The sequence below is a fragment of the Ambystoma mexicanum genome, chromosome 10 (assembly GCF_040938575.1).
Source record: "Ambystoma mexicanum isolate Mex_15411 chromosome 10, UKY_AmexF1_1, whole genome shotgun sequence".
Classification (NCBI taxonomy): Eukaryota; Metazoa; Chordata; class Amphibia; order Caudata; family Ambystomatidae; genus Ambystoma; species Ambystoma mexicanum.
This window is the reverse complement of record NC_090932.1, coordinates 1,120,877,158-1,120,902,188: the sequence shown is the minus strand read 5'-3', so window position 1 is coordinate 1,120,902,188 and position 25,031 is coordinate 1,120,877,158. Positions and strand designations below refer to the sequence as shown.

The window sequence follows — 25,031 nt, the reverse complement described above, 5'->3', positions numbered from 1 at the left end:
AATGTGTCCACACACCATGCACAGTATGATGTAGGCAATGTGCCTCCCACCCTGAGAGTGAGGCGTCTGTTGCAAGAGTGGTTTGTACTGCTGGGTTGCAAAACGGTTTCTCCTTCGACATATTTTCTTTGGACAACCACTGCAGTGCTTGTACTAAGGGTTGCAAAACAACCACTAGATCATCCCACTCACTGCTTACTTGAGACAATTTTTTCGCCAGTCAGTCTTGCACAGGATGCTTGCGCAGATGAGCATGTGAAACTAAGTATCTGCATGAAGCTATCATCTCGAGAAAGTGCATTGTCTTGTGTACAGTTATCTGATGATGGACCACATAATGAGGGATTTGGAACAGCATGTTTTGAACTCTTTCATCTGATGGAAAGACTAAGCCTTCTCGAGTCTTTATTAATGCTCCCAGGAATTGTTTTATCTAACTGGGGATGAGACTTGACTTTTTCTCGTTGATTGAGAACCCCATTAGATGGGTTGTTGTTTGAGTGTTTCGCCAACACATTTGAGGTGTGTCTCCTGTTATGAGTCAGTCGTCCAGATAAGAGTACACTGGGATGGATTTCCTTTGCAAGTGTGCTTGTACCACTGCCAGAACTTTGGTGAACACCCTTGGTGCTGATGAAATGCAGAACGGGAGCTCTTTGAACTGGTAGTGAGTATTCCCTATTTGGAAGCGCAGGAATTTTCTGTGTGCCGGTGACATTGAAATATGAAAGTATGCATCTTTCATATCTAATATTGCTATGTAATTCCCCTGTTTTAGTGTTGTCATACGAAATATTTGCGGTTTGACACATGTGTTGGCTGGACGCACGTCCAACAAAGGCCACATAGTTACATCCTTATTTGGTACTAGGAAGTACTGTGAGAAACCGGAGGGTATTCTCACTCCTGAACCCCTTGGAGCCTCTATGCAGGTGGGCAGGGAAAGGCCATCACTACTGGATCTCGATCCTGGGGGTAGACAAGCGAGGAAGGAACACCAGGGTCCTTGGGGATTGGAAGTGGGGTGCCCTCAGGCGAGACATGGCATCCCCGTTTCCCTAGTAATGATAAACCCAAACCTTCCCCCCATTTTCTTGGGCTGTTATAAGATAGTTCTCATCAGCACTCTCCAATTGACATTTGACAGTACTGAGACGAAGAACAGTCAACCAAGATTAATGAAGACTATGCTCTTTGACCACTCTGGTTCTGGGACAAGGAAGCTGCCTGTTAGGATCTGTGAGGGTTAGGCATGTTGCCTTAACCAGAGTTGGATAAACTTAAATGAAGCACACCTGCACCCTGTTGGAGGGCTGCAGGTGTATAAAGGGAAAAGAAAACAGCAACACAGAGAGAGCGCGTATGAGGAGAGAGATCAGAAGCAGCAAGAAGGCCTGTGCAAACAGTCGGAAACCATATGGGAGCAGGATGCTGAGACGCTGGGAACCACAGAGAAAGGTGGTTCATGGAAGCGCAGTGCGAAAGCTGTGAATCCCTGCAGCCGACTGAACGAGCTAAAGGGAGCTGGGCAAGAAGGCTGTCCCCTTCATTTCTGCTTGAGATGCTTGTTCCACAGTGTTGTAGGAGCATCACCGGAGTGGCTAAGGGGCAAGAGGTGGAGCCCTGACACAGAATACAGAAGGCTGTGTGATCCGCGCTGCAGCCCGAACTCTCCAAGCGACCAGTGAGTTTCTAATGAAAGTGAAACCCAGTGCGTGAGCATGTGAAGTCTGTTAATCAAGAATATTTTGTATCGAACTGGTCGCGAGGCTCAACCAAGCATGTTTTCAAAAGTCTCTGGCCCCTTTGTTGTCAATTTCCAAACTACTAAGAAAATTTTGTTTCGGAGTGGTTGCATGTATCAAGAAACACGCTTTCGCAGGTCTCCAAACAACAGGCAAGTCAATTTAAATGAAACAAACGAATATTAAGCAACGGATAAAACGAACTGGAACTTCAAATGAAATCTGTAATCCTTAATTAAAGAAATGAAACAAAGCTTTATAAACAATTATAAACAATGAAAGCTAAGATATTGTGAATCCAAATGAGAACGGAATATCAACAATAAGCAAATCATGTATGTTGAATTTTGAAAGGAACACAACTTCAAAGAATACTCAAAGAAAGAATATAACTCTAAAGAACACAAATGAAATAATGTGGTGCTCTGGAGTGAATGCAACTTCAAAGTGTAAAATAAAACAAAGGTGTTAAAACTTGTTTACAGTGGAACTTTAAAATTTAAATAACAGAAAGGAACCTTAATAACAACTTGTGTGAAAGCTACAAAAAGGAAACATTTACAAGAGCAGAAATAATTGGAACTGTGGAGATAAAAATTCAGAAAACCAAGAGACTTTGCTTTTTGAATTGTGGTGCTCAATAAAATTAACCCTTGGGGAAGGGAACCCTTGAGTATTGAGACATTTTTATGGAATGAGAATGCAGTCTCAAGATTCCTTTGTGTTTGAACAATTGTGCTTGAAGCTTGGGCAAGGGTACCCCGAATCTTGATTTTAACTATATCTCCTTGAGTCCAAAGAAGGTAACTCTGAGTTGTTTTGGGGAACTGTCGCATACTTGGGAAATTGAGCTGAAAGTAAGCTGTGAGCTGGAAGAAGCTCAGGAATTTAAGTTGAACACTGTTCCTGTTGACTTTGACACCCCTACACATTGTATAGATGTTGTTATGAGGACAAGTATAGGTTTTGGACACAGACAGCTTCCTAAGTTGAACTCTTTGACTCAGACTTTTACTTAGGTAGGGAAATTCCACCTTAGTATTGTCACGACCCTCGCCCAAAACCCCCTCTGGCAAACCCATTGGCCAGGTGGAGTCAGGACTCGGGCCTCTAGAGCCTGGCATCCTCTTCAAAAGCCCTCATGCGGCCAGTCCTGGCGCCTATGGTGCCAGGCTCATACACCATGAACAACAATGTGCTTGGGAACTACTTTATTGTATTATCAGCCAACATGGAGGCATCCACATAGATTGGTTCCTGAGAACCAAGCAATGCGGTCTAGTGTTTTGGGTGTGGCAGTCCTGGAATTACTTTCCCTGGTACTACTTTACCTGGGCTATATAAACCACACCCTGACTGCAGAACATGCTTCGTGTTACTTTGCAGCTTGCAACGTGAGGCTCACCGTGTCCAGCTATTCCCTCGAACCTCGGAGAAGCAGAACCTGCAAGGAGACAAAAGGAACATCATTAGCAGCAGCATCTTACCTGCAGTCTTCATCTTTAAACACTCGCAGCTACTGAGAACAGCTTCCTCGAATCTGCACGCCCCCCGGACAGAACGACCTGAAAGAGGAAGATAGAGGCAAGAGACATTTACAAATTACGAACTGCTCAAAAGGCTTACCTGGCTGGTCGCCTCTCGGCTGGCACCACTCCGGACATTCCACTCGCGCTGAAGAACACCATGACCTACAAGGAAGGAAAACACAGGTTAGCAAAGGCAAGACTTTGCAGCGCTGTGCATAGCGCTTACTTACCGCATCATAGCGATATTAATGCGCCATCATTTACCAGCGGGGCTCAACCAAGCCAGGTTGCCGCGCTGAAGCTCAGCATACCTAAGGGAGAAAAAAGAGACATTTTAAACAAAGAAAGGCATTCAGGATAGCAACAAAACTAAAGAACAGCAATAAGACCTACCTGAACAATATCAAACGGGCCAGCATCAGTGAAGTAACTGGCCCGCACTCGCCCATGAAAGACAACGCGCCCCTGCAAAGAAGGCAGGACGGAGAACACACCTAATTCTACCACATGGCAGAACCTTCCCTGTAGACCACATCAGGGCAAAGCTGAGAAGCATACCAGCGAGTAACCCAGCTGGGTGGCATCCCTGTGGATACCAGGTGAGCATAACAAGTATAGGGTAAATTAGGTGTTCAATCATCCTGACATTTAAGTTAATAAAGTATTTTATTTTGAACTTTGCAACTGTTGTCTGTGTCCTGCTTGATGATGCCTCCACAGTACACTGAATAGATACCCTTGTTTACCTTTTGAAATGGAACCAACTGTATTGCGCGTTTTTCTGGTAGACTTGATCTGTTTGTAGAATTTCCTGATGTTCTAGAGACATCTTCATGTGTCTTGGTAGATGATGTTGGGGTTTTTCTAGAAACTCGATTGTGTACCCCTATGCCACCATCGCCAATACCCATTGATCAGATGTAATTTCCTCCCATGGGTGGGCGAATAGACAAATGCAACCTCCTACTGGGGAGGCATGGGAAGGATCCTGGACAGGAATGTCATCTAGCAGTGGCAGCTGTACTTCTACCTCATGTTCTTTTGTAGCCCCTTTGAAAGATTGACTGATGAGGGGTGGATTGACTCTCTGAGGCAAACCATGAAGTGGATTGGCCTTCATTATAGTCTGTTTGAGATGAGCATGGGAACCCTTGACAGAGAAAAGGACAGTGTCTGTTAAACACTCCCCGTTGTGCATAGGGTCTATTAGATATTTGACCTAATGTTTTCAGGGTTTCATGTTCTTCTTTAGCACTTTTGAGAGCATCGTCAACAGCTTTGCCAAAAAAGAATATTAGGTTTGATGGGCATATTTAATAGAGTTGCTTGTGTTTCTAGCTTAAACCCTGAATGGCATAACCATGAGTGAGGTTTTAAGAGTGTTCCCGCCGCTAGAATGTGACCAGTGTTGCTTGCTGCGTCTAAGTTTCTTTAATGATGCTGTTGGCAACTTGTTTGCCTTCAGCCACTTTTTTAAATTTGGGACTGTAAGGGTTCAGGAACTGATTCTAGTTGTTGATGTACATTATCCCATAGATGACTGTTACAGCTAGCTACCAAGGTTACATCATTTGCAATGTGTGTTTGATACGCCACTGATGTAGAAACGTTCCTGCCTAGAGAAAACCGGTTTTAGCTTTCTTTTTCAGGAGGTACCTCAGCAGACGCTAATGGAGTGACTGCCGTTTTCCTTTGGTTGTAACAACCAAGGGGCCTCATTACGAGTAGCCCGGTAAAAGTGGGTTAATTACCGGCATGCCGGAATGAGCGGGTCCGTGCTCGTATGAACCCGCTAATAGCAGGTGATCACGAGTGCGCAAGTACGCGCGTTCCCCGATGCCGGTAATGGCAATACCGCCATGCCGCTAAAGGCCCTCTAACCCCCTATACCGGCATTGCGGGACACGCCCATAGCGGTACCGCCTCATACCAACCCCTAAATACCGGCACGGTAATACCACCATGGTAATACCGTGTTCGCAAAAAACGGACCCGGAAATTACGTCATCGCGCAGGAAGGCGGCCATCTTTAAAAACACAATCCATTGCCATCCTCCCCAACCACTAGTCCATTTGTGTTGTGCTGTGGCAGAACATACTCAGGATGACCCCCCGGAAGCGCAAACAGAGTTTTTCTGACGCTGAGCTTAATATGTTCACAGACACCCTGGCCCAGCATGGAGAAATCATCAAGTCTACCGACATGAAGCATGCGGCCCAGATGAAAAAGAAGGAAGTCTGGCAGGAGGTCGCCCAGATGGTGTCAGCAGTGGGAACCACCCCAAGGACTGTACGCGACTGACGCAAGCGGTGGGATGACCTCCGCCTCAGGGTGATGAACATCCTGGCAGACATCAGGAGGGCCGCCATGGCGACAGGCGGGGGGCCACACTCACCAGCGAAGCTGATGCCATGGGAGGAGACAGCCAGTACATTCATAGATCCCGAGTCCATAGAGGGATTCGGAAAGCTGGAGATGGGCGCCGCATCATCCCCAGAAGAAGGTGAATGACCCATCACATCCCTGAAGGGTGAACCATGATGTGGCACAAGTGACGTGGAAGTGAGACTAGGCAAGGCAATGCATGTCCCAGGCCCACATCAACATATCCAGTCAAGAATGTGTGCCATACCCTGCCACACACAAATGCATGCTGAGTGCCAATCCCAATCCCAACACATGTGCAACATGACTCGACCGTGCCCATGTAACTCACCGCACAGACACCATACCAATGCCATGCCACCAGCCATGCATTGATTGCCCACATGCCCCCTCAGAACACCAAATATCACACGACTGTAATAATTGGATGCATGAATGTATGAACATATCACAGCGCTATAGATCATCGCTGCCATGTGACACCATCGCTGATGACCTGCATCTCTTCTATCCCCCAGGCTCCGATGAGGAACATGGCAGGCAGGACAGGGGTGCAAGTGCATCTACATCACGGCAAGGGACCAGGGCCACCACCACCCCCCATCCCAAGAAACTGCCCAGACCAACAGGCAGTGTGCCTCACCGGGCAGAAACCCAGCAGGAAACACTTGCAGCCAGAGTTGAGCAGCAGCCACCCACAACCGTGGGAGGCGTTTCCGTTCCTGCTCCGCCAACCACCATGGACGTTGCAGATGCTGATGTGGAGAACGAGGGTGACACAGTCGTGTCCACCACACCCACCCTAAGCCCCTTTACCAGCCTCCCCTCCCTATAGAGGCCGAGAGCAGCGACGATCACTGCCTCCACGACTCAGACCTCGGAGAGTCTGACATATGCCTCTTCGAGGAGGACAGTGCCCTGGATGTGGGCCCCACGCAAGTGCCATCCACCACCCTAGCTACCACCACCCTAGCTACCACAAACCTGGCTACCACCACCCTGGCTACCACCACCCTGGCTGCCACCACCCTGGCTGCCACCACCCTGGCTACCACCACCCCGGCCACCAGCACTCCCGCTGCCAACGACTCCTTTGAGGCTCGCCTGTCGAGGGTTGAGGCACGACAGGAGTCGATGCTAGACCTACTGCGCCAACAAATTGCCGATGGTCATGACTCCATGAGGGCCATCTCTACAGCCATCGCTGCTAACACTGCAGCCGTTGAGGTGTCCACAGCTGCCATGAGGGAGTGTCTGGGGGCACTTATGCAAGCCCTGATGTCCAACCTGCCTCAAATTCAGCGCCCACACCTTGGAGCAGGCATGGACCGGCCACTGACACGTCCACTGCCACAACCCCTTCGACCTCAGACCACTCAAGCCCCGTGCGGATGACCCGGAGGAGTGCACGGCGCTTGGACATGGCACCCCCGGATCCCAAAAAAACAAAGAAGTAGAGTGGGCAGACAATGCCGTTGGACAAATGGACGTTGGTCAAGGGAACAGTGTTTGGGGGACATTTGGGGACATTTGGGGTTTGTAGGGTGGCTGAGGGAGTTCACTGGGGTATTTTTGGGGTTTGTAGGGTGGGTGAGGGAGTTCACTGGGGGTTGTGAGGGGAATGTTTACATTATTACGTGTCTGAAAAATACGCTCATTGTTTGCAAGAAAATCAATAGCTGGACATACTTCATTTTGTGCATGTACATTTAATGTGTGATGGTGTACAGTGGCGAACTTCAAACAAAACAAGTGTGCATGTCCACATGCAGCCAGTGTGTTACTGGCACATGACTTTCATGGTCCCTGCATTTCAGAAGTATTCGTGGATTAGTGCTTGGCGTACAGCATGGCCACCCCGTGCATCACGTACTGGCAGGGGGGCTCCTTCGCCTCCGTCTCCATCCCCTTCATCCTCACCCGGCCCATGCATGTCAATGTCAGGTGGCAGTGGTACATTCCTCCGGACGCACATGTTGTGCAGCATGACACAGGCCATGGGGATCTTTGCCACCTTCTCAGGAGTATATAGGAGTGCCCCACCAGACCTGCTTAGGCAGCGGAACCGCGCCTTAAACAGGCCAAAGGTCTGCTCAATCACAACACAGGTACGGGTGTGCACACGATTGTACTCCTCTTCATGGCTGTTCTGCGGGTTCCCCACAGGGGTAAATAGCCACGGCCTCAGGGATATCCTCCATCACCTGCAAGCAGCTACAAATAGGTGTGTGTCACTCTGAACTGCCACCTTCAGGGAGCATAGTCATGGCGGCAGCTATTTAGTGTGGGCATGCACATGTCCCTGTACGTATACAAAATAGTCACCTAGATGCAATGTATACTGTAATGAGGTGTGGTAGTCTGGATGGGGTTAAATAGATGATGCAGGGTGTAATCATGCATGCTGAGGCAGATGTGCTGTGGTAGTGCGACAATGTTTAGCCTCCAATTCATGGTGTATATTCTTCACTATGCATGGTCACACTAGCCACATTGCCACAGTTGCCATCCTGTTCAGTCATGCATTGCTTGCCATCACCATGGTGGCCTGGTTGTGCCTCTTACTTGTTGTCATCCATATGCATTATTTGTGATATGCGGCCCAGTGATGTGTCATGTTCCGTTTGGCTGGTTCAGGTGAGGAGTGTTTAGCTCTGCATGCATTCTCCAATCACTGGCTATTGCCACCCCGGTGCACTATTCCCCCCCTTCCCACCCAGGTGCACTATCCCCCCCTTTCCCACCCAGGTGCACTATCCCCCGCCCTTTCCCACCCAGGTGCACTGTCCCCCCCCCCTTTCCCACCCAGGTGCACTATTCCCCCCCCTTTCCCACCCAGGTGCAGTATGCCCCCCCTTGTGCATCCCCACACATCAGTACCCCACAGCACAGCCATGGGACAGTTGTGCAACTCACCAAGCAGCCATGCACGAGGTCCAGCATGTCGCTCCATGTGACATGGTAGCGTGGATTTGCACAGTACCATGACATCATGTGTTGATCCTGGAAATCGGGCGCAGCAATGGGCGATGATCTTGCTGGAGTCACATACCATTTGCACATTGATGGAGTGGTATAGCTTGCGATTGCGGTACACCGCCTCTATGGCATGGGGGACTACCAATTCCACATGGGTGCAGTCGAGGGCACCAACACAATTGGGCATGCCTGCCAGTGCATGGAAGCCTACTTTGGTTTTGGCTATCTCCTGGGCAGTTCGTGGTAGGGATATTTGGGTGCTTGCATGCTTCAGAAGGGCATCCAGCACTTGGTTCAGCATGCGTGAAAATAGTGGTTATGAAATGCCATGCAGCTGGCCCACTGTGTGTTGATAGGTGCCTGTGGCCAGGGAGTCTAGCACCGACACCACCTTTAGTAGTGGGGGGATGGCAGTGCGTATTTCTATGAGGCTGGCAATGTCGTTCTGTATCATGTCCACTATTGTGGTGATGGTGTCACGGTCCAACCGGTACAGGGTGTGGATCTGCTCAGGGGTTAGGTTAAATGGGCTGGGTCTGGTGCAAGGGATTGGTGGCTGCCTACGAGGCACTGGTGGCTGCGCTGGTGGTAATTGCTGGGCCTGTCTCACCCTCCTTCTGCGTCTCCTCTGTGCTGCCTGTTGTTGCTGCTGTAGTTGTTGTTGTTGCTGCTGTAGTTGTTGTTGTTGTAGTTGTTGTTGTTGCTGTTGTTGTTGTTGCTGTTGTTGCTGTAGTTGTAGCAGTATGGGCATGTCCTCCAGCGCCATGATTGCAACAGTTAATGGTAGCATTTTGGTGCTGGAAGGGGTGTGGTGTGTGTGTGCTCATTTTATACTGGCCCAGCCTCCATTGACTACACCTGAGGGAATTGTGTGCATCTGTGGCTGTTGCCTTGTATCCTGATTGCTGTTTGCGGGAGGTCCGCGATGCCTGTATGGCCGGCATCGTGCAGCCCGTGATTACCGGCTTTGCGATGCCGGTATTTGCATATCTGCGTGGGTGTGAATTTCCCCCTATTACCGGCATGCCGGTATTTGCTCCCTAATGGGGCGCGTGTACACGCCTATGCCGCTATGAGCGGCACCGTTATTTAGGGTGCTGCTAATACCGGGTTTGCGGGTCGGAATTCAACGGAGCGGTACAACGATGCCAATATTACCATACCGGCATCGTTTTTGCCTTACTGTCAACCTTGTAATGAGGCCCAAGGAGTCTGGTTTAAGCAACCCTAATATAGAGGGGGTCTGTAGGTGAAGATTTACATGTTTTCTTTAATCGAGGCTGGTTAAAGAGGGAGTCAGTAAAGAGGGCTGAATATGTCTCTGAACTGATTGAAGTAACAGATAATATTGTTGACAAAGTCAGTGGGCCTCATTATGATTTTGGAGGCAGCCAAGCCCTTAATAAGGGCATGACTGCCTCCAAACCCGCGTCCGGGTCCCTTGAATGAGGAATTACCGGGCCATTCCAACCTTGGAGGACCCGGTAATTCCTCATTCAATGTACCCATCCCCATTCCCATTTGAGCCCCCATTGGGCTCTATGGGAATGGGGAGGGAGCTAACAACGGGCCCGTTAATAACAGGCCCGTTGTTAGCTCCCTGGTCCCCTTGCGAGACCCGCAAAGGACGTCTGGTCTGACCAGACGTCCAGAGCGGGTCCCGCAAGGGGACCTCGTTATAGGGCAGAATGGGTTTAACGGCTCCGGCACCTTTACCGGCACCGTTAAACCCATTCTGCCAGGGTCCTAATGAGGCCCAGTGTCTTGCAGGACCACCTGTGTTTCAATCTTGAAATGCTCTGCTGCTTTAATGAGTACATCATTATATTGCAACTGATTATGTATTGGAGAATCAGCAATGTGCTGATCTTTGGCGTCAGGTGAAGTTAACACAAATATCTAGATCATCAGCATCATAGCAATGATCCTGTGTATACTGATCATCTTGAGAACACTGATCATCATGTTGGGCTTGGTCATGAACAACGTAAACGTCATCTGATAATCCTTGAATATCTGGTGTTTGCGGATCATTATCTGTGTATGAAGTAGTTGGAGCGTGCACTGAGTGAAACCTTTGGGCATTAGGGGAGGTTTGCCCTCTTGGTATGCCATTAATTGGTCAGGATGTTTGTCCATGATATCTACAACACATGAGATTTTGTTCAAAGTTCTTTCAAACTTTTCTCTAGTTCAATGACTTGAAATGGCAACATTGTGAAAATCAAAGGGATCAGACTGACTTTTTTCTTCATATCGTAAAGCCTCTGATAAAGGAGACGTGGAAGAGGTGCACTGAGATTTTTTCAATGCACTCTGAGCGCGCATGGAAATCGTGGGTTGTTTTGACAGGCTTTCAGTGGAAATAGAAACTGTATGCAAAAGCTGTTTATGTTGGGTTACTTTGTATTTCGAAGCACCGTGCAAAAGCCTGAAGATTTCCATTTCAGCGTTTGTTGGTCAACATGCGAAATAAAAGACTGTTTAGGTGCAGTATCATTCGTTTTATCGCCCTGTGTCTGTTTATGTTGTTTGCCAAGCGGTGATCGAGCATACGAGGGTCCAGAGAACAAAGGATATGTTAAGCTAGAAAAAGTTTTGACGCTTTCGTGTGATACCACGTGGCCGTGTTTGTCTGATGTAGAGGTAGGCGAATGGCTTGGAGTTGTGTGTTTAGCTTGGTGTGAATGAGTGCCCTTGTCGCCAAGTGTGGTCTCCATCACAGGATCGCCGGTCTACTTATCAGAGGCGGGGACTGGCACTAGGGATTCGGTAGAACCCATGTCGTCTTCGGCATAGCTACCTTGTTCCTACTCAGACTCTTCAGTGCCTGTTGGGTTATCGACACAAGCCTCGGCCTGCATGGCGTAGGCTACCCAACGTTTTTTGGTGTTTTTGGTTTAAATAATGAACAGCTCTTTTCAGAATGATCTCTGGGGAGGAAGTGATTGCACACACGGTGCCTGTCCTTCACACAGATATTTCCGATTGCAGGACAGGCTACATTTAAAAGGTGTATTTTCCATAAATTATGGAAAAGGCAATACGGCGGCAAGTGTAAAGGAGATAGTCAAGAAAAGAAATTCTTTAAGTGAAAGAAGTATAAGAATCCCCCACTCTCCCTACTATAACAGGACGAGGCCTGGTGTAGGCCGAAGCCAATGGGTCGTTGAGTAGTGAGGAGCTGTCGTCGAAAGCTCTGGATCTTGAGATGTTCGCGAAAGCCGCTGAGAGATGGTCATCGAAGGATGAGCAGACTTTAAAGTTAATAACTTTCTATAATAATGTCGTTAGCCAAGGAACTCCGCAAAGAGCAACCGACTACGATGGAGGAAAGAAACAAGCTGAGGGACCTGAAAGGTGAAAGACCATGGGTACAGTACACGTCACACAAGGGACAGTATAACAAACACGCTCAGTCGATGTCCCTTTTCGAACTTTGAAAACAAGTCATGCAATGCTCCACGACTACCACTGGATGTCGGCCTATGCACAGCATGTGATTCTAAGCAGAGCCACGAGCCTCTGAAAAATGGTTTATAGTTAAACATTTTAATGTTACTGTGAGTGTTGTGAAAATGTAAATGGGCACCAAGCCCACTGTATATTATTTACTTAGCCATTCAAGCATTTACCCCTTATATCACAAATGTTTTGGTCAAATATTATATTCTCAAAAGGCTGTGTGATATTATACAATGCGGTATTAATTCTCATTGGTTCTATTTGTTTTATTTCCCGTTCTCATAAGATATTTTGAAAGAGTACAATGTGAGTGTACCAGACTGACCCCGGGTATATGTAATACGTTTCTAAAAGTCTACTCCACCTGCTGTTGCTCAAGCCATACATTTTAGGAGAACTTTCCCATAATAATTTAAAAGCTCTGACAAAAAAGACGTTTAATTTACAGTGACCCTGGTCATCACAGGTCTTGACCTCACATTTCAAATGTCACAGACCAACTCAGAGAGCTTAATATTCTTTGAAAGCTATCTGAAACTGATACTATTTGTGTAGAAAGGAATGGCTAATTTGCACAGAGAAGGGATGGTAGATGTATGCATGGATTTAGACCCTTTGCTTCATTGATGGCTCCCAAGACAAGGGGTACTTGCTAGGCTCTGCAAGGGCATTAAAGGGAGTCTCATTTGATTTAATACTGTACACATTTACAATTAATGCACATCTGAGTGCAGCAAGGACTATGTAGAAGCATCTTTTTGATATAAAAAATTGGACGACCAACATCTTCCTCCATCTCGTCTCACACTCGTTAGGTTTTGGTGACACGTTGAGTATTCCATCGGCATAAGCATGATGGCAAAATACAGAACTGTTACAGATGAGCCCAGCCTGGCCAACTGCCTACAAGCACATGCCATGTACTCAAACCACAGTGTGTTTCCATCTCATTGCTATTTAAGTATATTTTCATTACATTTTAAGTTCAAAGTTCACTTGTGGATACTTACCAGAAAAATTTCTTGTCGCTAACATGGTGGTGAGAATAGCCCCCTAGGACAGAGGAAAAAGAAGAGAACATTTTTAGAATAGAAATGAGAGTCTAAGTTTTTAATACAGGAAGGCTTCACATTCTAAATAGATGAGGAGGAGTCCCTGTGTTGAATACAAGGGCTAAAAAGACGAATAAAAAGAGACAGGATCCTCAAGCGCATTAATTCTGTTACAATGTGCATTACTACCACATGGTATCCCCATCGACTAGAAAACAAGCATGGATTATATTTTACAGTCCATCCATAAATTAACGCTTGCCCCGCTCCATTTCATACATTCTTTTAATGGTTTGATGCTGCAATTACGCCCAACCCCCACCAAAAGGGTGTGATAGTAAACCTTATAGTTAATAACATATTTTTAGGTTGGAAACAACAGATAAGTCGGAAACACAAGGAATATTAGGACAAGCCAAATTGAAGAAATAAGGAAGGGAAGAACTTGAAACATGATATTTGTTCATTTATTTATTTATTTATTTAGGTGTTGTGTAACATGCACTGTCACTATTGAGATCTCTTTGAAGTTTTGTAGAATACATTGTTGGCACTAAGATTAAATCTCATATTCTACTGGTACAAACAATACAATAAAATGATATGGTGGAAGTTACAATATGCCATAAGTATTATAATGATGAAGGCAGAAGAACAAATTACTTACCAACTGTAACGTTCTTTCGATTGGATGTTCTTCCCACGTATTCCTCATCTTATGATAATTGTATCCCAGTTTTAGCTGCTTCAGAAACATTTTTCACCCGAGGGCGCTGTGTTCGAGACCGCAGAGTCGAAGTCCCTCGAGGCCGCCGTCGGGCGTCGACGTCATCTGCTGTATAAATGGCTCGAGCAGCGCCCGTTACCTCAGTTCTATTTTTACGGTGTTCGTGGTTGCATCAGTTGATCAAGCTTTAAGTCTTCAGGCTCTTAAGGAAGTCAGAGTACAACTGGCGTAAACTGTACAGAAGGGTAGGATGGGAGGGTTGATGAGGAATACCTGGGAGGAACATCCAATCGAAAGAATGGTACAGTTGGTAAGTAACTTGTTCTTCGAATATATTGGGTCCTCCCGCGTATTCCTCTTCTTATGATAGACTCCCATAGCAGTGGTAATTTTGGAGGTGGCAGTACTAGGAATAATAAATATGGACTGAATGGAGGACAGCTTTTGCAAATAGTCCTCCTTGGTATGAACTAGAGTCCAAGCAGTAATGTTTTACAAAGGTGTGCATTGACGACCAGGTGACCGCAGCACAAATATCCTGCACCGGGACACCCCTCTGAAGGGCCATGGAAGTTGCCATGCCTCTGGTTGAATGAGCCCTTAATCCACCTGGAGGCTCTTTCCCAGGTAGTTTATAGCTTTCAGAGATTGTTAGAATTATCCATATGGATAGAGTTTGTTTAGATACTGCAAGGCCCAATTTATGCCCAGTATATCCAACGAATAGTTGGTCACATTGTTGGAGAATTCCCAATCTGCAAATATAGAAACTGAGTCCATCCTATGTAATCTTTCCTCTTCCTTACAACCGTGAGGTGGAGGATAAAAGGAAGGTAAGACAATCTTTTGTGACAGATGAAAATCAGACACTATTTTAGGCAAGAATGATGGCTTGACTTTTAAAATAACCTTGTCCCTATGAAAAATAGTGTGAGGAGGCTTACAAGACAGTGGGCCTCATTCCGACCCTTGCGTTAACCATGGCGCTATTAGTGTCATCGTTGACGCCGGTATTTTTTCCAACTCCGCCATGGTGAATGGCGGAATTACCGCCCCATTCCAAGGTTGGCGGGGCTGTAATTCCCCATTCACCATGGGCCCTTCCCCATTCCCATTTTTGCCCCCATAGGGCTCAATGGGAATGGGGAAGGAGGTAATTACGGTACCGTAAATTACGGTACCGTAATTACCTCCAAGGTCCCTTTGCGGGTTCATTTTTTAATGCCTGCAAAAAGCAGGCGTTAAGTACCAACCCGCAAAGGGAACTCAGAATAGGGCAGTAAGGGTTTAACGGCACCGGTCTCGTTACCGGTGACCGTTAACCCTTACCGTCCTACTCGGAATGACCCCCAGTGCCTGCAACTCACTTCCCCTGCGGGCTGATGCTATAGACACTAACAGAATTGTTTTAAGAGTAAGCAGTCTTAATGGACAAGAAAGTAAAGGCTCAAAAAGAGCACACATGCAAAATTTTAAGACTAGATTTAAATCCCAGATGAGCACCTGGAAAGGTGTCAGAGGGTATACATTTTTAAACCCTTTCAAGAATTGAATGACTAAAGACATTTTAAAATAGAACACCTCTTCTGAGGAGCGCCTAAAGATAGATAGCGCTGCCAAGTAACCTTTTATCATTCCAACTTGGAGCCCCAAAAGTGTAAGAGAAAAGAAAGTACTGTTGGAGTATTACTAAGAAATGGATCCACATTCTTATCCCTGCACCAGTTACTGAACTTGTTCCAACGACACTGAAACAGGGATTTTGTTGTTGGCCTTCTGGACGAAAGCAAAATCTCCTTTACGTCATCCGGGAGGTCCCAATCCTTATATCTTAGTCTCTCAGAAACCATGCGTGAAAGCTGAGTGTCTTGACCTCTGGATGGAGAACCCGACCTTCCTTTTGCGAGAGAAGATCCTCTCTTTGTGGAAGACGTATTGGAGGGCAGATGGACATGTCCAGAAGGTCCGGGTACCACGTCCTCCTGGCCCAATTGGGGGCAATTAGAATCATGGTTTTCCTGAACTTTCTCAACCTCCTGATTACATGAGGAATCATGGGGATTGGAGGAAAGGCGTGAAGGATTGGAAATATCCAGTCTACTACGAACGCGTCCCATAGAGCTCCTCTTGGGGTAAATTCCCTTGAGCAATGCAGTTCGCACTTCCGGTTGGCCCCGGTCGCGAACAGACTCTCCCACTTGAGGGGTTCCCCAAAGGGCAAAGATCTCTTGAAGGACTTCCTGAGCTAGCTCCCATTCGTGGGATACTGTGCTATGTCTGCTCAGAGCATCTGCCGCCGTGTTTAGCTCTCCGGCGAGGTGAACTGCCGATAGAGCGATTCCTTCTTGCATTGCCCAGAACCAGAGCTGCATTGCCTCTCTGCACAGTGGAAGTGATCCCACGCCTCCTCTTTTGTTGAGGTTGTACATGGCCACTGTGTTGTCCGTCATTATCAGGACATTCTAGTCTGATTGCTCTCAGCTCCAAAAGGTTGATTGTAGTTTGGACTCTGATGGAGAGCAACGACCGCTGATTGTCAGATCGTTGGTGTGGGCTCCCCACCCTGTGAGTGAGGCATCAGTCACTACCGTTATCTCCGGCCATGGTTGCCAAAAAACGTTCCCCCTTGAGGATATTCTCCTTGCAAGCCCAACATAGGAGATCTTAAGCCACTTTGGTCGGGACTTGCAGAAGGTCTGACATCTCCCCTGAAAACTGGGACCATTGAGTCCTGAGGGGCCACTATCATTTTGGTGTTCCATTGGCATTTGTTTTCAGGGTGGTCATCCCACTCCTGGGTTTTTGGACATGAGGGTGTGGGGTTTTGCTTCAGGGTTTCGGGGACCTGTTCGCTCATGGACGTTTGGGTGTGGGTTATGATTCAAAGGGTCTGTTCTGGTAAATACTTGGGGTGCATTTTTGGTACAATGTTGGACATTATGATGCTTTAACGTATTATTTTCAGGTACTGTACTTTTTGGACTTATTTTTACCCCTGGGTTTTTGATCATGCAGGGGTTAGGAGGGTAAAGAAGGGTCATTCATTGTTTGGTGTTTGTCCTGTGCAGTGTGCAGAGAGGTGCTGCGGGGTCATGTGGGCATGGATGGTTTCAGTGAGGCGCGGCAGGGTTTTTCAGCCAAAGGTTTTGGTGTCATGTTTAGCAGCAAGATGCTGCGGGTTAATGTGTCCAGTAAGGTGCTGTGGGAGTATGGGTGCAGTTAGGTGCTGCAGAGTTTTGGAATCATATGTAGTCAGGTTCTTTTCCCTGTTTTGATTTTGGTACAGTTAGGTCTTTCTGCTGGGTTTTGGAGTCAAGTTCTTTTTCCTGGTTTTTGATTTTTGGCGTAGTAAGATGCGTGGTTATTCTGGAGACAGGTTTGTTTTATCATGTGTTTTAGGGTGCATTTGGCGGCTGCAGGTGCAGTGGTGCGTTTTTCTTTGGTCTGTTACAACTGGTTTTGGCAGGGTGGTTTTTGGTGGGTTGCAACATGTTTTGGTGCATTCGTTTCGCAGTCTGGACAACTGGGAACTGTTGTTTCCCGTGCCTTTTAGTTGTTGCCTAGTTGGTATGTTGTGGTTGGTTGCCTCATTCTGCAGGTGAGGTGGTTGGCCATTTATACAATGATTTTTGTTGGTGTGCACCATAGGATGTCTAAGTGATAGTTTTTTTTTGCTGCTTATTGGTTGATGGTTTACATTGCTTGTTGGTGGTGTGGGGTTACATCGAGTGCTGTCTGCTGTCGGTCCCTCTACTGTTTTTCTCTACTGTGGTGGTGTTTTATTATTCCAGACTCTGCTGACCCCTTCTAGATAGCACGCAATACTGTGAAGCGAATGAAAAAACACCATCCATTGAGGGGAACAAACTTTATTCATTTCATCGGCTGCTACGTGTAAGTCCCACCCGGCCGACAGGAAGCTGATAAAAGTTGTGTGCCGCGCACCCTCAAGGAGTGCCTCAACGAGTGCTGTCTGCGCATCAGCACATGAAGTGTACCCAAGTAAGTGGATATTTAGAGTGACGTAGTGATCAAGACATTTTTAACTCCATTCCCTCCTTCCTCCACCAGAGTTCGCCTGCAAATTATAGAATATTATAACTTTTGGTTGTGACAGGGAAAATCTTTTCGTCATTGCTCATGAAGGCCCTGCAGGTATGGGTGGATGAAAATCACTTGGTTCTATTTGCCCAGATTGGATTTCGGCCTGGGAGTCCTACCACCCATAATCTCAGGGTCTTGGATAGATTGACACAGTCGGCAGCCATCAAAGGAGGATCTGCGTTATATACAATCTTTGTAGACTTCCAGGCTGTGCTCGACTGTGCTCGAAAAGCTATGGAGCAAAATTGAGGGATTGGCATAGCCTAAGTGGTTGTCGTGTATCTTGAAGGGTCTTCACCTTAACATGGGGGGCGGGTGAGGTTAGATGACTCGGGTACCACGACTGCACACGTTTTGATCACAGGGGAGTCAAGCAACAATGTGTTTTGGCTCCCCTGTTGTACAATATCTACCTGGCAGATCTGCCCCCACGCTTCTCCAGTGTTGTTGGTTGGTGTCCAAGAATTGGAGGTGTGTCCATACCCTGTATGTTATACGCCAACGATTTAGTGATGTTTAATTACACTTATCGTGGCAGAAGGGGAATGTTTGATGTACTTAATTCATCTGCATTCAAAAACAATGTGTCGATTAATATGGATAAAATGCAAGTAATGTTCGCAACTGCAGAGAAGGTAAATTGACCCACCTTTCTCTACATGTTTGGGTACCCTGGACTACATTGAAAAGTACATTTATCAGGGGCTAAAAATGATTGGCTGTATGGATTACGTACATATAATAGAGGCCAAAAATGGGAAGGCCCGGCAACTGTTGCATATGATTGATAAATTTGCTAGCCAGACGGCTGGATATTCTATAGAGGGGATAATTATGCTGTATACGCAAAGCTCTTGTCCCACGGTTTTATACGGTTTTGAGGCAGTGCTATGGGCAACTTAAGTTGGCTCGACAAGTTGGAGGGTTATTTCTGGAAAAGGGTTTTAAAACTGTCCCCTTCCATCCCAGTGGAATACCTTAGGTTGAAATTGGGTGTAGTCTGCTTGAAGCGTCTATTGTTGATAAAGCGAGGAGAATTATTTTTGGAAGACAACTCTTATCCTAAATGCCAAGTATTTTCAGTGGTGGGGAGGGATAGGAGGGTTGCATCAGTAAAGAGGGGAGGTGAGTTTACACTCCTGAATGAAAGGTTATATGAGAATATTAATTGGCACACAGATTTTAGGCAGGGTACAACTTATGATACCTTGAAGACCTTATTCAGGAGGAAGGTCGAACAATGGGACTGGGTTAATATTTACCTACATCTATCTACCCTCTGATCTTATAGATTACACCTTTATGGTGACACATTGTTACCTAAAAACCCAAATTTACCTCCGGCAGAGCTCTAGCCCAGCAGTCCGTAATTTAATCCTCAGGTTGCACACACATCAGCTTCCACTTTTTATCTTTAAGGGAGCATATATCAAGATACTGTTAGAACAAAGGTTATGCCGCATCTGTAAAGTACCAGGATTGATAGAAACACCACAGCATATTTTTACAGAATTGTAAAATACTGGGGCCAGTTTATATGCTCATTCTTGGCCAATATGTACATAATTACGACTCAATTAAAACAGAGGCTTTCTGGGCTTATTGCCTAAATTCGGAGTCAGAGAAAGTACACATTGTTCTCTATTGGCTGTGGCAACATATTGTAAAGTTACTATCATTCTATGAAATAGTATACTGAAACGAGTGTTTTATTTGTGAAGCACAATGTTATTGTTAAAGGTGACTTGTACCGCACACTGTCACCACCGGAGTGGTCCCCTGGTGCTCTGGTGGATCTGAAAAAGGATGGTGTGAAACAGGCAGGCTCTGGGAGTGATTAGTAGGGTGCAGTGGGAATAGGAAAGTGAGATATGATGTTCTGTTGGCAGCTTCAGTTCGGTTTGCACCATTCACTGAGCTTAGGTGCGATTTTCAAGTCTGAGCAATTCCCATGTGCTGTTGTGCATGGTTAAGTGATTTTTTGTTGTTGTTGCAGTGTGGTTAAGTACGTGCGGTGTGCTGTGCAGGGATGTTGTTGTCTGAGTTTCTGTAGGAGAAGAGTTTCCGGAAAAATTAGGTTTTAGTATTGGGTCAGCAAGGGTTTTTTTTCTTACCTCTTTGATTTGGTTTCTGTGGTCGGTATCTATAATCATCCTCTGTGCTCTGATATTGTTTGGCATCCTAGTCGACAGGAACGTTGCTGTGTGGTAATTAACTTCTGTAGAAGTCTAGCGGTATGTGAACATGGGTCATGCCGGTGTGTCCCCCCCACCCTAGTGTTAGAGATTGTTAGGTTAGGAAGGTTATGGGTCTCTCCCTTGACCTCTTGGGGGTGGGGGGGGTCCCTGCCTTCTGTGGTATTCCTCTGTAAACTTGCTGTTGTGTGTGTCCTCCCTACGCCCACCAGTTGGGGATGGTTAGGCAATGGATTGTAGGTCCCTCCCTGGGCTTCCTGTTTCTGCCAGAATTGGTTGACACTTTACCGTGATTGATTTAAAGAATGCATTTTTCTCGGACCCCTTACACCCAGATTCTCAGTACCATACTGCGTTTACGTATTATGGCCAGAGATTCACACACATAAGTTTACCTCAGGGGTACTGTGAATCTCCAAGTATCTTTAACAGGGTGGTTCAGATGGATCTGTGAAATTCACATGTGCCGAGTACAGTAATCTAGTACGTGGAAGATCCACTAGTTTGTAGCATTTCAGATGAGTAGTGTTTAGGAGCTTCAATAACACTCCTCACCCTGCTTGCGGAGAAGGGCTACAAAGTGGACAAAGACAAATTGAAATACTGCTAGACAGAGGTAGTATCTTTGGGGCAAGTAATATCGCCTGTAGGAAGGCAAGTAATGCCTGAAAGAGCCTCTTCAGTTCAGAATACTCCCAACCAGTTACTGTGAGACAGATGCAGCAGTTTTTGGGACTCTGTAACTATTGTAGATTGTGGATCTTTGACTACTCTAGTTACACGATGCCCGTATTGCAAGGATTTAAGCGAGCACAGAAGGTGAAAGGTCCAATTGAATGGTCAGATGAAATTTGTATTTGTATTTATGGCATTTTTATATAGCGCTTTACACCAAAGCGCTTTACAAGAGGACAATAGAGAATACAATAAGCATCACAAAACAACATGTGAATCAAGTAACAGAAAACAGTATGTGCAACATGGTGACTTGTTTTCAGGAGCTCAAGGCTGCGATCAGCAATGCTCCGGTCTTGGCAACCCTGGATTGCAAGAAGGCATTTTATTTATTCTCGCATTCGAATAGGCAGGTGATGACAGCGGTCCTGATCCAGAAAATATAAATGTATTCATAAGCCTTTGGGTCTAGAAGTCCACTATACAATGTGGGTTTTAAGAAAATGTAAATTTAATGTTTTACTATTTTCTATATTTTTTAACTTTTGTACTTTTGTAATTTGTAACTTGAGATTTTAAATTAATGTGTGGAATGAGTTTTGTTATGCATTACATGGTAAATGATGGAAAATTGTATCTAAGTGTATGTATTAAATTGTGATTTAATTTTATTTTTGTAAAAGTTCTTTTAAAACCAAATACAAATAAAAAAATACATCTTGTTCTTGGTCAGGTTTCTTCTATCAGGGGTTGCTTGACCTATTTTCCCTTACAGGGTATGTTTTGCCAGTCTCAATTTTGGTGCATTTGGTAAGGTATTGGTTATGGTGTGCTAGGGGTTTTTGCATGGTGTTTTGTCTGGCAGGGGATTGGTTGTTTGCATGTTTGCTAATGGATGAGTATTTTTGGTTTTTGTGCTTAGGTGTGGCAGACGGATCTGTGTGAAATTACCGAATACAAAAGTTCGGACCTCCAAAGGTCCGATTTTTTCCCCCCATCTTTCCGCAAATATATATGTGGGGGAGACCCCCACAACCCCTCCACCTTACCCCAATACATTTTTATTCACTTTACCCCCCCACATATATATATGCAGAAAATTGGGGGTTGAACTTTTGGTATTAGGTATTTTAATACAATACTGTGGCAGACCTAGGACTTCAGGGTGGCAGTACAGAGTAGGAGGAGTTCTGTTTTTCTTTGGTGGTCTCGGTGTGTTGTCGTTTTTTTTGCCCGGTGCAGAGCAAGTCTGTGCCTGGGGGCGGCAGACCTAGGAACCTGGGGTGGCTTCCCGGGGTGGAAGGAGATTTGTGCTTTTTTTGGGTGGTTGTCTTCCTGTCAGTTTTGGTGTGGCGGTTCATCGGCTGGTCCTTTGTTCATTTCGGTGGGCTCTGTTTACTGCCACTGTTGGTGTCTATCCGAGGTGTGTCATTAGGGTTTGGTTGGTGTTTTGGAAGTTGGTTTTGACCAGTAGGGTTTGGTTGGTGTTTTTGGAGTTGGTTTTGACCTTAGGACTTACTGTCCACCTTTAGGGTGTATACGTGGCTGTGGGGATGTGGAGTAAGGTAATTTTGTTAAGGTGTTTCAGGTTATTATTCACTGGCTATGTGGAAGTACCCGTTCGGGGCCATGTGTTCCCAGTTTATTGGTTCTGAGGGCTTACATGGAGGAGGTGTAGTATTCTGCTTTGCAGGTTACTAGTCACCTGTGTGTCTGAATGTTGGTGTGCGTGCCTGGAATGTGGAGTGTTCGGCCTCTGGGGTGTTCTATAGAGTGACAGTTGGTCTTGAAACTGGCTTGGTGCTGGATGGCAGTGGTTTCACACTTGGTACTAACTTACCTGTACCTGGCACAATAAAGCCAGTTATCAATCTCATGTGTCCAGGCGTAGTACTTCAGAACCAGGAAGGACCCAGCAGCCCCTTAGCAGAGTGGGCGAGTAGGGAGTCTGGGGTGGATGTTTGTACTTTTATTCAAAGGAGAACTGCCTAGCATTCCAGTGCTGGACTGTCTTTTTAGGCAGGGCAAGAGGCATATATATTCGTCCTCTGGTATGATACAGAGTACTAACATGTATATTAGACCTTTATAGGGGTGTACCTAAAGAACAGGTTCTAGGGTAATGTTTGTTCTTCTCAGAGGGGCTCTTCCATTGTTGGTAAATGACAACTTACCTGCTTCTTCTGGGTCACTCCTCGTTTCCGTATTATCTTTGTCGGTTTATGGTCTTTGCATTGAAAGAAATGCATCGAAAGACAAATATCAAAGCTGAGGGATATGTGGGAAGAGCATCCAGTCGAAAGAACATTACCAGAGGTAAGTCATTTGTTCTTCGAAACCTTTACTTTAAAGTAACAGATTAGGTGGAATGAGCTCCTTTAGAGACTATGGTTTTCTCCTAAAACTCAAAAGGTAATAGATGTTCCACAGTTCGACTCAGAGACCAGGGATCTCCACCTCTTATGTTTCTGTCTTCGGGAATCACCAAGTATGAAAGCAGTCAGGAGGGACTTTGAGCAAATAATTTAAACAGAATCTAAGTAAGGTCATCTGTTCTCTTCCGGAATTGCTTGTCAAATGCACAGCCATCGTCATATAAAAGCAGTTTGCTTCAAAACTCAATTTCATTTTTTTTAGTACCTAACTTTGTTCTTGATTTCTCAGGCTCCAGTTCATAAGGCCCAACCCTCTTGATTCAAATCTCACAATCTTAATGATGTAGCGGCCAGCTTGCTTCTTGTCTTCTCATTTACAGGCTCTAAGTGGCTCTAGTGGATCCTGGCTCTCCCACTCTGTTAACAGGGTCTGAATCTATCTCTGGGTCTGGCTCTCTCCCAGGCTCTGGTTCTCTGCTATTGTCTGGTTTTCTCCTTGGGTCAGACTCTCACGATAAGGTATCGTCAAAATATAGGATATGTAGTGCCCTTGCCTTTTCAGTCTCTCCAAGTCCCAGATCTCCAGGCATCTTCTCAGCTAATCTGGTTTTCTCACTGGCTCTGGTCCCACATCTCTCCAGTTTACGGATGCTTTCCTGCATTAATGTTAAGAGTGCAGCATCCAGCTTGCTTCTTGTCAATCTCAAGGTTAGAGTGCCCAGCATGCTCCCTGTCCTCTTCGCCCATGTTCTGGTCTCTTTTAATGTCTGGGACATAACCCCATCAGCTGCTGTCTGCTTCATCAGTGTCTGGTATAAAGCCCCAAGATGGCCCTCTGTTCTCTCTCCTTTATCCTGTCTCACTTGTGTCTGGAATAAAGCCTGTAGAGTTTCATTCTGGTGCTCTAGCTTTCACCCTCTGTCTTCTCTCCCAGGGTCTGGGTCTATCCCTGGATCTGGCTCTCTCCCAGGCTTTGGTTCTCTCTCAATGTCTCATACTCTCCCTGGGTCTGGCTCTATCGCCGAGGTCCTGGTTCGCCCCCTGTGTCATCTCTTTCACACAGTCTATTATATTGCAAGGGGTAGGGTTCCCTTCTCACAAAATAGTGATTATGGTGTCTTGACCTTTGCCATCTCTCCAAGTCTACTCAGCTTTCCTGGGTTCTCTTCTGGCTTTGGTCCCACAGCTATCCAGCTTATGTCTCCCAGACTGTGGAAAAAGAGACTTTTATACTGCCTGGGCAGGTGTCTTCTATCTGATTGTCTGGGGTGAATGGGTCATTCCTTGCAGAGATCTGATTGGGAGTGAGGCTTTGCAGTTCAGAAATTAGGCGTGGGTGGAAGCTTTAAAAAGGCATGGGGCATATTGAATTCACCGTGTCCTTGGTACAAGGGTTTTGCGGGAGAAGTCCTTGCTTTCCCTTTTCTTGAAAATTTCGAGTGTGTGTTTCCCCTGTGGTTCTGGGGCCAGATAGGTGCTTTCTACGTCAAGCCATGCTGCTGAATGAGGAGGGGGTAGGAGGTTTATTTCCACTGCAGTGTTGTGTCTTAATGATCAGTGGTACTCTTGGTGTGTTAGAGAAGTGTCAGGGTGTGTTTTTCTTCCCCTCAGACTGGTGTTTGGTGTACCCCGACCTCTGCCTTTCAGTTAGCAGAGCTGGTGGTTCCCAATTGGGTCAAGGGAGTGGGTCCTTTCCAGATGCTGGAATTGTGAAGAGGGTTTTTTCCAGGACCATGACAGGATCTTGGATACATGAAGCATGAAGAAAGGCTCTAGAGGATCCAACTTTTACTGCCTTT

The 25,031-nt window shown here is 46.1% G+C and overlaps 1 protein-coding gene across 21 annotated transcripts in view; it reads right to left on the bottom strand.

Annotated features, from left to right (window-relative positions):
- Positions 1–25,031, bottom strand: part of CAMK2B (calcium/calmodulin dependent protein kinase II beta) — a 1,630,344-nt gene that overhangs the window by 528,966 nt on the left and 1,076,347 nt on the right. For all 21 annotated transcript variants that reach the window (XM_069618980.1, XM_069618981.1, XM_069618979.1 and 18 more), the window contains exon 12: positions 13,115–13,157. In XM_069618980.1, coding sequence (XP_069475081.1) covers positions 13,115–13,157 — 43 coding nt within the window. The remainder of the gene's footprint in view (positions 1–13,114; positions 13,158–25,031) is intronic.